The 13,663-nt window shown below is 40.8% G+C and overlaps 2 protein-coding genes across 3 annotated transcripts; both read left to right on the forward strand.

Annotated features, from left to right (window-relative positions):
- The first annotated feature begins 3,556 nt into the window (after positions 1–3,556).
- LOC128277734 (L-lactate dehydrogenase) lies at positions 3,557–5,699 on the forward strand. The gene is made up of 4 exons (XM_053016241.1): positions 3,557–3,786; positions 3,882–3,999; positions 4,319–4,908; positions 4,967–5,699. The coding sequence occupies exons 1-4, from the start codon at positions 3,661–3,663 to the stop codon at positions 5,129–5,131; spliced, it is 999 nt and encodes a 332-aa protein (XP_052872201.1). The 5' UTR covers positions 3,557–3,660; the 3' UTR covers positions 5,132–5,699.
- A 5,069-nt stretch (positions 5,700–10,768) lies between these two features.
- LOC128268107 (uncharacterized) lies at positions 10,769–12,318 on the forward strand. 2 transcript variants are annotated; one of them, XM_053005125.1, is made up of 3 exons: positions 10,769–11,120; positions 11,189–11,382; positions 11,504–12,318. In XM_053005125.1, exons 1-3 carry the CDS (start codon positions 10,919–10,921, stop codon positions 11,519–11,521), a joined length of 414 nt encoding a protein of 137 aa, XP_052861085.1. In that variant the 5' UTR covers positions 10,769–10,918; the 3' UTR covers positions 11,522–12,318. The 2 variants fall into 2 exon arrangements, with proteins under 2 accessions (XP_052861085.1, XP_052861084.1); XM_053005124.1 differs by having other exon boundaries at positions 11,189–12,318.
- The last annotated feature ends 1,345 nt before the right edge of the window (positions 12,319–13,663 follow it).

Here is a 13,663-nt window from a genome sequence, read left to right on the forward strand (position 1 = left end):
GCATTTATCACAAAGGTTGATTCATGACATCTATGAAGTGTGTTTAAAAAGTTCTGACAATTTTGTATTTACGCGGGCTACTATATCCGATTTTCGTTTTTTGCGTTATGTTGCTACTCATGTCACTCACAAATGATAACAAGTTCGGTTTTGAGTATTCAGTCAATTTTTTACAGCTGTTTTACTTTAACATGTTTTGGCTCATCGTCGATGCCATCTTCTCTTCTCTTCTCAATCTTAGCGTAGCGTCCTTTAATGGGCCCCCTTCATAATAAACAATTTCTTTCAAGTCCCACCATATGTATAACCAGTAGAACCTTCCAGGCCGTTAGTCATTGTTTGACAACCGTTTGAACTGCTTCATCAAGATATGGACACGATTGTTTTTTTTACATTATTGTCGTATGTATCCCATTTCTCATCTACAGTTCCCATCCGTTTAAGAAATGGGTCGATTTCTTTTCGTTTGGCCAAAATTCGCACATGGAAATTTGATCCATCGCGTTTTTTGTGTTAATTTGTGTGGCGCCCAAACATCAAATTTTGCACTAATGTTTTAAACACGTTTTATGGTCGATGTTTAGCTCCTGAGCGATGCTGCGACTGCTCACAAGCCTGCTAACTTTAATTATTTCTGTGATTTTATCGACATTTTCGACAACGTGTCTGCCTGTGTGAGGTGAATCTTTAACATCAAAAGACATGGTAATCTTGTCACACATCTGACCATGGGTTCAATTCTCGAGATGCCCTCAACAACCTATTCAATTTGGTTGGTTTCGAGGATAACCCGATGTCATCCCGTAATAATGTAATGCCTTGTAATAAGAAGATGCTTCTTCGGGGCAGGAGGACGTACAATCTTGTAACAGAAGAACATTGAGGATCGAAATATTCTGAGGACGATCAGAACAGTTTCGTAGAAACCATTCAACACATTAACGGAATCACGCGCTTGCCTCGAATGACTTGGTGATACTGATGATGATAAACGATGACACAACGATGATGATTAGAAAAAGAAAAAAATAGAAAATATCCTGATGCTAGTAAAATCAAGAAATACTTGAAGAACCTGTCTCGCTTAAAGCATGATTTGCTATCGCCCATCGCCCTTCATTCAATAAATATATTTTCCTTTAATTTAAATTATTTTTGTTTTCACAATTTCAATATGCACTTCACATTCAACGTAATAATTGAATGATAATTTTCATCGACAATCTGGTAAATTTATCGATATTCCTTACTTTGTTTGTCTTGTTTCTAAGCTCAGTCCTATAAATCGAGGGGAGAAAATAAATTAACAAACGTTTGAAACCTTAGTAACAAATAAATAAGCCATGTCATAATAAATTAAGAAATCATTTACCTAACACAAATTATCCAAATTGTGCACATTTCCTTCAAATTTATTTTATTTTTCTTTTTCCTTCATTCACGTTGTCGAAAATCGAAAATTTTCCGTACATCGAACGTTTATTTGCTCATGTTGAAGGATAGAGGGCAGCAAAGTATAAAGTGTTCTTAAACGAACTTTTTCAAACAGACTCTAGATGCAAATGAAATCTTTCATGCCGACATGTTTGAAATTTTTGAATGCGACAAAAAAAATTATAAAATACATAGAAATAAGTTTTGAAATAAAAAATAAACCATCATAATAACATGGGTTGGATCTCTATTATAGTAATATTAAAACACAAATAGATGTGGTAAGTGTTTTAAATTATGGAATGGAAACATTAATGCACAAGCGACAAATTACGTATCGTGTTTCTTTGTACAGGGTGGCCCAGCCCGGACTCTTTTTTCCATTTGGTTATAAAACATAAACGGCTTAATAGTTTTAGATGCTTGAACTTTTGTTTAAAAGCTTGATTCCTAAATTTTTTTTATGTAAAACAATTTTGGTCAAACGTTCACCCCGATTGGCTTGGCAGTAGCTCATTCGGTCGACCTATTTTTGAGTACATTTTCGATTGTATCTGATCCTATTTCGGCAATAGCAACTTGAATTTGGGTCTTGAAGTCGTCAATAGTTGCTGGTTTGTTCGCGTGACATAAATGTCGATTGTGGCTGACGCTGTATGGCACGTAGCGCCGCCCTGTTGAAACCAAACGCCGTCCAAGTTCTCAGCTTCAATTTCACCGAAAAACCAATCAGCCAAAATTCGCACCAAACAGTCACTCGTTGTGGGTGCATTGGCTTCTCTTGCACGATTTGTGGGTTTTCCAACCCACAATACTGCTTAATAACATAGCACCCGAGGTGAAAATGAGCTTCAATGAAATGTGCTTTTGACGAATGATTTGACGACCTACCACTTTGGAAATAATTTTTTCATATTTCCCAGCTTTCTTCAAGCGTAAATGTCTCATTTCGTCAATTTCAAAGTGTATACTAAATGATTACAATTTGCAGAATGAAGTTTGACGTCTTAAATATCAAGTAACTGGAAGTTCAAAAAAAGAGCGCCAAATGGGCCACCCTGTATTTCCCAGCTTTTTTCAAGTGTAAAACGTCCCATTTCGTCAATTTCAAAGTGTTTACTAATGTTTACATTTTTCAGAATAAAGTTTGACGTCAAGTAATTAGAAGTTCAAAAAAAGAGTGGAAAATGGCCCCATATACGATGGATATTGAAACAATCTCAATGATTTGCGACTGCTACAGCAACGAAACTAAAGACAAACCCAGGCGAAAAGGATAAAAGATGTACAATAACAAACTAAAAAAATAAAGATGCATTACTAAAAAAAACCAAGCATATTTGATATTCCCATACCTGGTGTCTACCAACAATCGATTGGAGAATTATTATTCATTCTGCAAAGCTTACAATGTTTCATCGTGATGTAGCAAGGAAGCCAGAATTTATCTAGTACTATTTTGTCCGTATGTATGTATTGTATTCGAATGCCTTATTGTATCATTTTAACTTAAAATATAAATTTGGATATTGAAACTAGAGCTATACGTTCAGAATATATAAATATGTCGAAAATATTTTGAACCAATATATTTGTCTCAAACTGTTATTGGATATATTCGTAGGAATGTAGCTTAAATGTAATATACTAAGCTGTATTAAAGTTTCCCTAATAAACAAAATTGGCATGATTCACAAAAGGCAGCTGTAACCCTCACGGAATCCCGGTAGGGCATATTGTTATCTGCGTGAGAAACCGTACTAGAGCCCCTATTTTCTTCCCCTACATCGTTCACAAAACAGCTGGTCACAGAGAAAGAGAATTACGGTATGCTTGCAATGTTTGCATCATTTCATCACCCCCTCCCAACATGTCTCGTGGTATCTTGAAGGGTGCGGAAACGCATGGAAACGTGCGTTTCTCTCCCAATGTCCGCACCGGACACACAGTCAATATTAAAGGTCACCTTCAAAAAACGCGTGGCACGCGCAGTGAAATGTACGCTCTCGCTCTCAGTGAGGAATATCGGTGGGTTCGAGGCCGAAACAAATATTCCATCGCCGGCGCTCCGTTAGTGAACATCGACTGTATATCCGCTCATCCGGTTCCATTTCTGCAAAATTTAGATTAGAATTTTTTAGTGAGTTGCTGAAAACTTAAAAGTGTTGCTTCCCAGAGTTTAGGAAAAAGTACATCAAGGAAGAAGTGCAGATACAATACCAAACAATGTCTGAAGTGAAAGCGAAACTGCTGACGCAAGTCGCTGAACCGATGACCTCTTCTGGTAACAAGGTCACTGTCGTCGGTATCGGCCAGGTCGGAATGGCTTGCGCCTTCAGCATCTTGACCCAGGTAGATATCGGTCTATGATAAGAACCTGAAACTAATTACAGAACATTTTAGCGTACATAAAATATTATTCTTTCTAATGATCTTCCAACATTTAGAACGTCTCTAGCGAAGTTGCTCTTGTCGATGTGAACGCCGACAAGTTACAAGGAGAGATGTTGGATTTGCAACACGGTTCAGCATTCATGAAAAACGCCCAAATCAGTGCAGGAACTGGTAAGTGTAAGCGCATAGGAACTATATTGTTAATGGTGTGTAATACACGCGCTCAAGTATGGTAATAAATCTTATTATTATTTTTGATCCTCGTATTAAATGATGATGATTTATCATTGTTCGAAATCATTATTTAAAATCATACTAACTTTTGATACTGTAACTGAACTTTTGAGCGTCAAAAAGTGAATTCAATTTACCATAAAAAAAACATCGCTGGATCAATTTTTCTTATGGCTTGAAATGAGTTTGAAATCATTCACCGCCATCTGTCCTTCAACATAGAGCTAAGTATTTTGCCGTTACTTTGTCATTTCAGATTTCACCGTTACGGCGGGATCCCGGCTGATTGTTATTACGGCCGGTGTGCGCCAGAAGGAAGGTGAGAGTCGTTTGGACCTGGTTCAACGAAATACCGACATCTTGAAGGGGATCATTCCGAAATTGATTGCCCAAAGTCCCGATTGCACTCTGCTAGTCGTTTCTAATCCGGTCGACATTCTCACCTACGTTGCTTGGAAGCTAAGCGGTTTACCGAAGAATCGTGTTATAGGATCCGGAACAAACTTAGACTCGTCTCGTTTCCGTTTCTTGATGTCGCAAAAGCTTGGTGTGGCACCTACTTCTTGTCACGGCTGGATCATCGGTGAACACGGTGATAGCAGTGTGCCAGTTTGGTCTGGAGTTAATGTTGCCGGTGTCAGATTGGCCGAAATCAATCCGACCATCGGAACCGATGCTGATTCGGAGAAATGGGGAGATTTGCATCACCAGGTCGTTAACAGTGCCTATGAGGTCATTCGTTTGAAAGGGTATACATCTTGGGCTATCGGATTGAGCGTGGCATCGCTAACTTCAGCCATTTTACGCAACACCTACAATGTTCACGCCGTTTCGACATTGGTTTCGGTAAGTTTATCAAGTACAAGAATGTGACATATGTATGTTAATCGTATTTTACTTGCAGGGTGAACACGGCATAACTGACGACGTCTACCTTTCCCTACCTTGCGTCTTAGGACGTAATGGTGTTAGCCATATTGTTAAGCAGATCCTAACGCCAGAAGAAACGAAGAAATTACAAAATTCTGCATCGCTTATGGCCAAGGTTCAGGCTGGAATTAAATTTTAAGCATCACACGTAATCTGTCTGTGTGTCTATGTTATTTATTACTTAATATAATGTTTTTTTAACAATAGGTATAATTCTCTCATGGCTTAGCGGTCAAAACTCTTGAACTAAACACATCCAGTATATTGGAAGGCCTTATGTATTTTTATGCATCTTTTGGTTCTATGCATCAAGCGCATGGATCAGCGTTCTTTCACATTACGAAGCACAGTTGTTATAATTCGAATAAACAGAAAAACCAAATGGCTTACAGCCATTAAATTTTACAGCAAACCAATATCGAACCAATCCAATTTCGAAGCAAAATTTCCGATAAGAATTACTATACAAAATTTTAATTACTGTAGAAAGACTTTGACAAAGTAACAAAATAACAGAAAATATAAATCAATCAAATACGCACCGAATTACCTCTATTCCACACAGTGTTCCAACGATTTATTAATTGCGATGCAGAAAAATTTAGAGCGAACTAACAGCCCATATTCACTAATCTACATCTATCCAAAGAAAAGAGCAACTGTAATAAATACCCACAGTATAACTGTACCGAATCATAAAAAAACATCCCCACACAAATTAAATCCAAAGCAAAATTCAATGAAAACGCTACATTCTTATTCAGCCAAATAGGTTGCATTTTGTCGCCACTTTGATTCGATTAGGTCATTACTTTATCGATTATAAATCACCCGGAAGTGATCAATGGTTAAAACCATTTGTTTGCTAGTTTGTTTTAATAAAAGATATTCGAAATGGAATTATCAATAATCTGATTGGATAATTCTTCTTCTTATTGGACAACAACCGCTGAGCGGTCTTAGCCTGCACCAGTGACATTGTTATTCTCTGTAACGGTTCGTTTTTACGGGCGGGGTTGTTAGCCGCGCGCCAACCCCCCTGTCGCGAAGGGAACGGTAATCGAAACCATGGCCGGCTGCGTGACAACCGGTCCCGGTATTCGAACCCAGACCAGCTGCGTGACAGAGACGACCGTTACCGACTGCTCTATCTGGAGGGCCACACGAAACAAAAATAAACGATTTGACATTAATCTTTAACATCAAATCGTTTATGAGTGTGCGGATTCATATACGATTTGACATAAGCGGGATCCGCTGACATAAGCGATCCAGGACATTTTTACGCTCGAATTTACGGTTCGTCTGGCCCTCCAGTATCAGCAAAGAAATGAATTATTGGGTAGCCAAAAAAAAATCCATTGTTTTTGTGTGATTTTCAAAACTCTATTTAAGATGTTCCGATGGTAGGATTTGCGTAGGATAATTTTGGAATTTAGGAATGCGTCAATCACCGTTTTGTTGGAAAATGAGTTGCCTTTTTGAAGATACCTTCATAATGCCTGTCTTGGTCGTTGTTAGCGAAAAACTCGAACAACCCATTTTTACAACCGTTCAAACCGTTCAAATCTACCAACCGTTTTGTAGAGCTATGTATGCTAATGTTCTTAAGTGTGTCGTATGTTTTGTTTGAAGATTTCAGTTTTTTAATTATCGTTTACTCGTGCATTCACGATCCCTTCCCTGGTACTTTTCGGTCTCAAGTGTTCCCGTTTTTCTTGTTTTTAATTTTTTGTTTCTGCTTACTCAACATTTACTATCGGAATATAGCAACATAGCGATCGGAATTAACGTTTCCATCAGGTTTTATTAGCTTGTGAAACACCACACCTTTTTGTCCCATCAGAAAGTCAGTTTTTGGAGACCTTCGACGCTTTTTTTTTGTTAAGCAAAATCGCCATTTTGGATTTTTTTAAACCACTTAAAGCACTGCGATCTTCCAAACACAAGTCCCGACAAGCATTTGGTGCGATTTTGAAGCAGTTTTTTTCAAGAGGAGCAGAAAAATAATCATCCCCGCAAAACGTCATTTTCAGGCACAAAAGTTGACATAGTTTAACCCTTTCAATGATGGGTTGCACACCGAAATAATTTATTTTTCGACCTGAAATCATTTACCAAAATGTCAACACAAGGTAATGATGAATGAACAGCAAAACTGGGAAGTCCCAATCGGCAGGTACTGCCATCTTTTTAAAATTCCGTTTCTCGACGCATAGGCCTAGTAAGGTTGCCTTTATCTTTTAACCTGTTATGGTGCGATTATAAGCAGTTTAACCAATTTTGACAGGGCTAACAAACAAAATTTGCTTGAAAAACAACAAAATTTGCATTTGGTTGGATTGAAGTTTCATGATTTTTAGCTTTTTTCGAAAAAAATCCAATATAGGCACTGTCAACTTTCTATAGCCGCACTTGGAGTTTTGTTTCCGAGAGTAGTTGCCATAACGAGTTTTGCAAGTGAATTACTTAAATATGACAAAAGGAGGTGTTCTAAGTGAAAAGAAAAAGGATTGATAGAGGTGGTTGTTGCTTTTCGAGAAATGACTCGAAGAATAAAGAGATCCAATAAAGTGATCCGTAATTAGTTAAAGGACCCCAAACGGTATGCAACTGTGCAGTGTACTCCGAAAAAATCCAAGATGTCGATGAAAACCAAGCGGAACATTGTTACATTGGCGTCAAATTCGACAATATCGCTATCAAAAATCAAATCTACACTGGATCTGCCAGTGAGCAGGGAAGTTTTTTGCAAGGTTTTGCACAAAAGCCCGAATATAACTCGAGCAAAAATGGCCACGGCAACAAATCTAAGCCTACTACACCAACAAAAACGTGTCGAATTTACGAAACTGAACATGGCCAGTCGGTGGGACATGGTATCTTTGGGTTTTCTTCTGCTTTTTCAAGAGCATATTTTGTATCAAAAGAATCAATTCCGTTTTGTGATTTTTTAGCGTAGGTGAACTTTTCTGATGAAAAAATGTTTGATTTGGGTGGGCTTGATGGTCTAACAGGTTACTGGCGAGATCTACGCAAAGATCCGGCCCAAGGAGCCACGATCTGTCGAATCGTCGGCGCGCCGACGACACGGACACCAAAACGGACACTAGTCGTCGTTAATGTGACGAAATCAGTCCGGTCGTCGGCAAAAGGGACACTCTAACGACGATTAGAGTCCGTATCATCAGCAGAAAGGACACTTCAAAGCTGACCGTTTTGACAACGCTTATTTTATGGCTTGTGAGACTTGTTTGTTTACATTAGAACGGTGTATCGTACCGTGTGTGTTATGTGTGTTTGCCAAACACGCAGTAGACGGCGACGACGGGTCAGTTTAATTCGTATCGTGTTGTTTTGTTGGTCGCTTATTGTTAAGCCTGAAGGATGTTCAGTTTCATTGGTAAAAGTACAGTACAGACTACAGGTTGTGTCGGTTTATAATGTGTCCCCTGCAATATCGACGAATAACCGGGCAAGGATAACAGTTCGCGGAGGAACAAGCCGCTTCGCGTAATTGGAATATATCTGCCAGCGATCACACCACGGCTTGTCTGTATTATGTCGGTATTCGAAACAACGAACCTAGTATACAAAGCGAAAAATTAGGCTTGGAATTTAATGAGGACGATGGGCGCAGCATCTGCCAGCGAACGATTGGTGATCCAAGAACGCTACGCAACATCTTCCACGGGTATGGTTAATAATCGCAAGGTTGTCTTACCATTCTATCATTCCCTTTTGTAGACACCAGACCAGCAATTCAACGCGGAAAGGACTCTTTTAATGGAGGAAAATTGTAACCAACGTCCGCCAGTCCACGGAAAATCGAAGTTGAACGCTGGCCCAACGGGATCAACGCTGGCGGTACGGAACTATGCAGTGGGAAACTGGCCGAAGAGCGCGAAATCAGCGAACTGAGTGTACCAACGGAGCGCAAACCGCTTGTGATACCACCATCAAAGTTATCTATTTCGTCGGATTCGCAAACATCGTTGATTGCCAGAGCGTTGTTGCTTCTCTGATACACAGCATCCGGACGCACCACTTAACCAATAGATTGTAATGCAATGCGTGCGTAGTAATAGTTTTTAATATTGTGAACCCGGCGACGAGCACAATGTACGTTCGTCGCTGGGTAACGAACTAAGTTTGTATTTTTAAAAGAAATAAATAAATAATGAAAAAAAAATTTACTGGTTTGCTATAATAATTTTGAATATTAGGCATGAGCTATTTTTGACATGTGACAAAAATGAGTCCTTTTTGGTGTCGAAAAAGAGTCCACTTACGCTGTTTCGGACAGTCCAAAGGACTGTCCATTGGACACTCCTCGAGTGTCCAACGGACTGTCTAACGGACACTAAAACGGACATAGTTGCTCCTTGGAAATGTTCACACGGTTACTCAAGCTAAGCAATCGATCTCTATATTATCATCCCGGGATGCCTAATAATTCAAATAAATTTTATACGTGGTGTGATCAACAATTTTCGCGACATTTGAATTTTCTTGGGCTACGTATATCCGATTTTCGATTTTGTGGAGTTAGGTTACTACACATGTCAGTAACTTATGGTGAAAAGCTCGGCCATTTTGAGTAATCAGTCAATTTTTGACAGCTGTTTTGCTTGGACGTGTTTTGGCTCATCGTCGATTTTTGTGTACTCCAAAAGTAATTGACCACGAAGCTGTAATTTGAGTACAATCCAATGCAAGACAACGCGTGCTGACGTTACGAACTTTCATTTCCCGAACGCACGTCGGATGTCTGCAGAGTGCTTTACTCCTCACGGTACAAACAACACAACGATAATGACAACAAACAAAAAAAACAACATTTGGCATTCAACGATGACAGCGGATGAAACGATTGAAGTTTCATCGATGAATGAGTGTCGATGAACGATGGACGAAACGATGAAATTGAAATTCACAACAACAACACTCGACGCCATTTTGACAGTCACTCGCTGCTAAAATAACGCGCAGAAAGCATCTATAGTTTGAACAAGTTCCGTTGCTCGTCGATAAATACTCTTTTTTCAGCGTACAGTGTCGTTGTTTTTGAACCGTGAAACCGTTGTGAACCGTGAAACCGTTGTGAACCGTGAAACCGTTGTTAAGTTAAACAGTTGTGGTGCAAAATCCGTGGGAGAGTTGATCATGTCTTCGAACCAACGCAGGTAAGGGCGCCGTAAAATACGTTTTATGCATGCCAGGCGCGAATGCGTAGGTCGTTGAAACAGGCTTTAAGCTTTAGCATATAAAAATAATTTTGTGGTGCTTTGGGAGTTTTGGTTTGGTGTCGTAATTATTTTACCTCACTACAGTATGTCGCCAAAAAACACAAAAAAAAGAAGGGCGACGACGGCAAACGACAGCCCGCGACGTCAACCACCGCCGGCGGAGTACGATGATTACCATAGCGACAGCGACGACGATGTCGATGGTGAAGTCCTTCATAATGACTACATGGAGACCGTCAACAGTGCTACACCGGAAGAATGTGAGACAGGGAGACTAATAACGATTACCATGAAAGTGATATCCGATCGCAGCCCGTATGAAAAGCCAGAACGCACACTGCGTCATATTCTAACGGCTTTGCGACCAATAATTCCGGGCATTCCAAAGTATCCCCAAACAGTGTTCCAGGGGCCTTGCCAAATCAACCCCACCGTAATCCGCAATGAAAATGAAGAAGATACAGTGGCCTTCTGGAATCGTGATTTAGGTAAGTCGTTATTGTGACGCTGGAAAGAAAACTACAACAATCATATCTCATTACCTTTCCATAATAGAAACCACAATTCAAGCAAGGATTCCACAAGCACAGACTGACATCATCTTAACTCTGCACGTCGGCGGGGTTCCGTTGGCGAAGTTGGCAAACCCAGACTTGAATGCATGGATTTTACAAGGGATGCTGCACACTAGCCCTCGGCCCTGGCCACCAACCAACCAACCACCACTGTTTCTGCTCAGTGTGTATTTCTGCAACGGCAAACCACGGCCACACGATTTACTCCGCCCTATCTGCGAGCAGGTCACGGCGTTACGGAACAAGACAAATGTGCATATCCGAGCGGTGTTAGCCGACGCCGAGGCACACTCCCTTGTGAAAGGTAGGATCCGGCGTCTTATAAAGTTATTGCACTGTTTCCTAACAATTGTTTTTTCATTATAATTACAGAGACGGTGGCGCACTCCGCTTGTTATGGGTGCCCAAAGTGCATCATGAAAGGCATATGGTGCCCCCCGTTTAAAGAAGTGTCCTTCACCAACGGAGATACACCACCGGTTAACCACTCCAAATACCAATCGCCTCTACGCACGCATGCAGAATTTATGGCAGGAGATTACAATGGAACACACAGAGTAGCCGAGGTAACGCATATGTTTCCTCTTCAAGATTTAAACATAAATATGATCGATGATGTCCTGGTTGGGGATGACCGGCATCTCCTGCACTTAGGGGCAGTAATCACTTTTTTCGAAACATTCACAGATGGTGGATATAACGTGACGAAAATGGACAAAGATAACTTCGATATCGTGAAACTCATACTGTGCAAAATGAACTTTCCGCATGAACGGGACCACGGGGAGCTCGACAAAAACATTCCCATGTGGCCGCCACATACATGGGCATATATTATTGACGTAGCTGGGTTCGTGGCGCTGAAAGCATCCCTCAACGAAGCTGATTTTGAAATCTACTGCTGTTTGCACTGGGGCATAGCAATTTGCAAACGAACATGCAACGAGAGATATTTGTCATATGCAAGGCGCCTTCTTAAAAGATTCGTTAAAACATGGGGCGAAAGAACCGGCTGTGTGCCTTATTGCATCCACAGCCTTCTTCACTTAGTGGACGAAGTACGTGCGAAGGGACCGTTGCCGGTGAATTCTACCGACCAAGCCGAGGGGAAACTTGCCTCCACCACCACGTGAATACAGTAGACAAAGTAAGGGCGACCCAGCAAATTGTTGACGCTTTCTTCCTTCGTGAAAAGGCGTTTACTCCACTTCCCTTCACCGGCCCTATCATCACAAACAACGGTCATAGGGTTCTGTTAGAACAAAACTTCTTGCTGAGAAGTGAGAACATTTCGCGCAATGATAAGGATGCCTGGTTTCTGGTCACGGGTAACCAAGTGATCAAGTTTGAAAAAGCAGTGAAACGCGGCATTGATTGCACGGTCATCTTAGGCCGACCATTGAGAACGCCTGCGACTTTGTCGTTCGAACATCCATTTGAAGCACCAGATGGAATGAATGCTTTCACGTCCGACAAAGTAGAAGGAACACTAGCATTAAGCGAAAGCCAAAAAGAATATAATAGCAGAGAAATAGTATGTAAGCTAGCCGTAGTCCATATGACGTTCTTCTCAACGTTCATGCCGTTGGTGGAAACATTTGCTAATGATGCATAAGCAATACGATTTCGCAACTAATAATAGTTACGAGGTGAAGTAGTTTCCGCTAGTAACAGTTATGAGACACGAAACAGTAACCATCAATAAATTTAAAAAAAATATGAAAAAAACTCAAAATGCGACTAACTGACTTTTTGTTTTTGAATGGCAATGTAATGTTGAATGTAACTGAATGTGTTTTTTCCTCCCTAACAATCGGCTCTTTAGCTCTCCAACGCAGGCAACGCAGGACAGGACTTCTGGTGCCGTGGCCCAGAAGCCTCTGGACAGGCAACACGTTGTGCGACCGACGACGGCGGAGAAACCCGTCTTTGGCAGAGAGCCCGAAACCCAAAGCGGCAGGAAGCATCAATCACTTCATTCCGGTAAAAGTGTGTTCCATTAACACGGGTTTGCTCTTTTCTGTGTGATTTGTTCCATTCCCCGACTAGGGTTGAGTTACAGTATTGTCACGGTACGTGAATTTCGTGACGATTGCCAGTCCCAGTCACGATGTAGGAACCGTCACGAACGGGTGCCGAGAGTATGTGACACTGAAGATCGTCCCGCAGGAAGATCACCCAATTCGCTGGCTCCAAATCAGCAGTTTGCTAATGACCAGTGGTTCCCGACGCAGCCTTTGAGGGTGCATTTATAATGCGATAGTGCTTTAGCGAAACCTCATTATACAAAAACAACACACACGCACACACATCGGGCGTCATCGCGCCATGCCCCACTGCCGCCATGCCCCACGAAAATCTCTGCCCTAATGCCTCTAATATTAATATTTTATTTATTAATATTTATAATTAAATCGTGTTGACGTTCCGAAATTTCATTTTCAAAACGAACTTCGGATGCTTAAACATTGAAGCGGATCAGCAGTCAATCACAAATACTATTAACCGTCTTCTCCGCACGTGAGCTGATCGGCACCAACACGACTCAAGCATCCACAAAGCAACATTGAAAGCTGATCGGTTGCACGCGTCAGTATATAACCTAAGCTCGAGCTGTTCAAATGTTGGTGCGATCACGGTCCGGTTGCGGAATTTTTTTTGACACATCACCGAAGGTCATTATTATAGTTTTTGCACATCTTTATACCTTAAGGCTTACTTATCCAAAACATTAGATTGTACTACGTTATGAGGTTGAATTATTGAGGTCGAGTGTACTTCCCTTTCATTGCTTTCAATAACCTTTGTGAGCTTAAATTTTGTATTCGACCTTCGCTAGCTTTCGTA

This window comes from Anopheles cruzii, chromosome 2 (assembly GCF_943734635.1).
Source record: "Anopheles cruzii chromosome 2, idAnoCruzAS_RS32_06, whole genome shotgun sequence".
Lineage (NCBI taxonomy): Eukaryota > Metazoa > Arthropoda > Insecta > Diptera > Culicidae > Anopheles > Anopheles cruzii.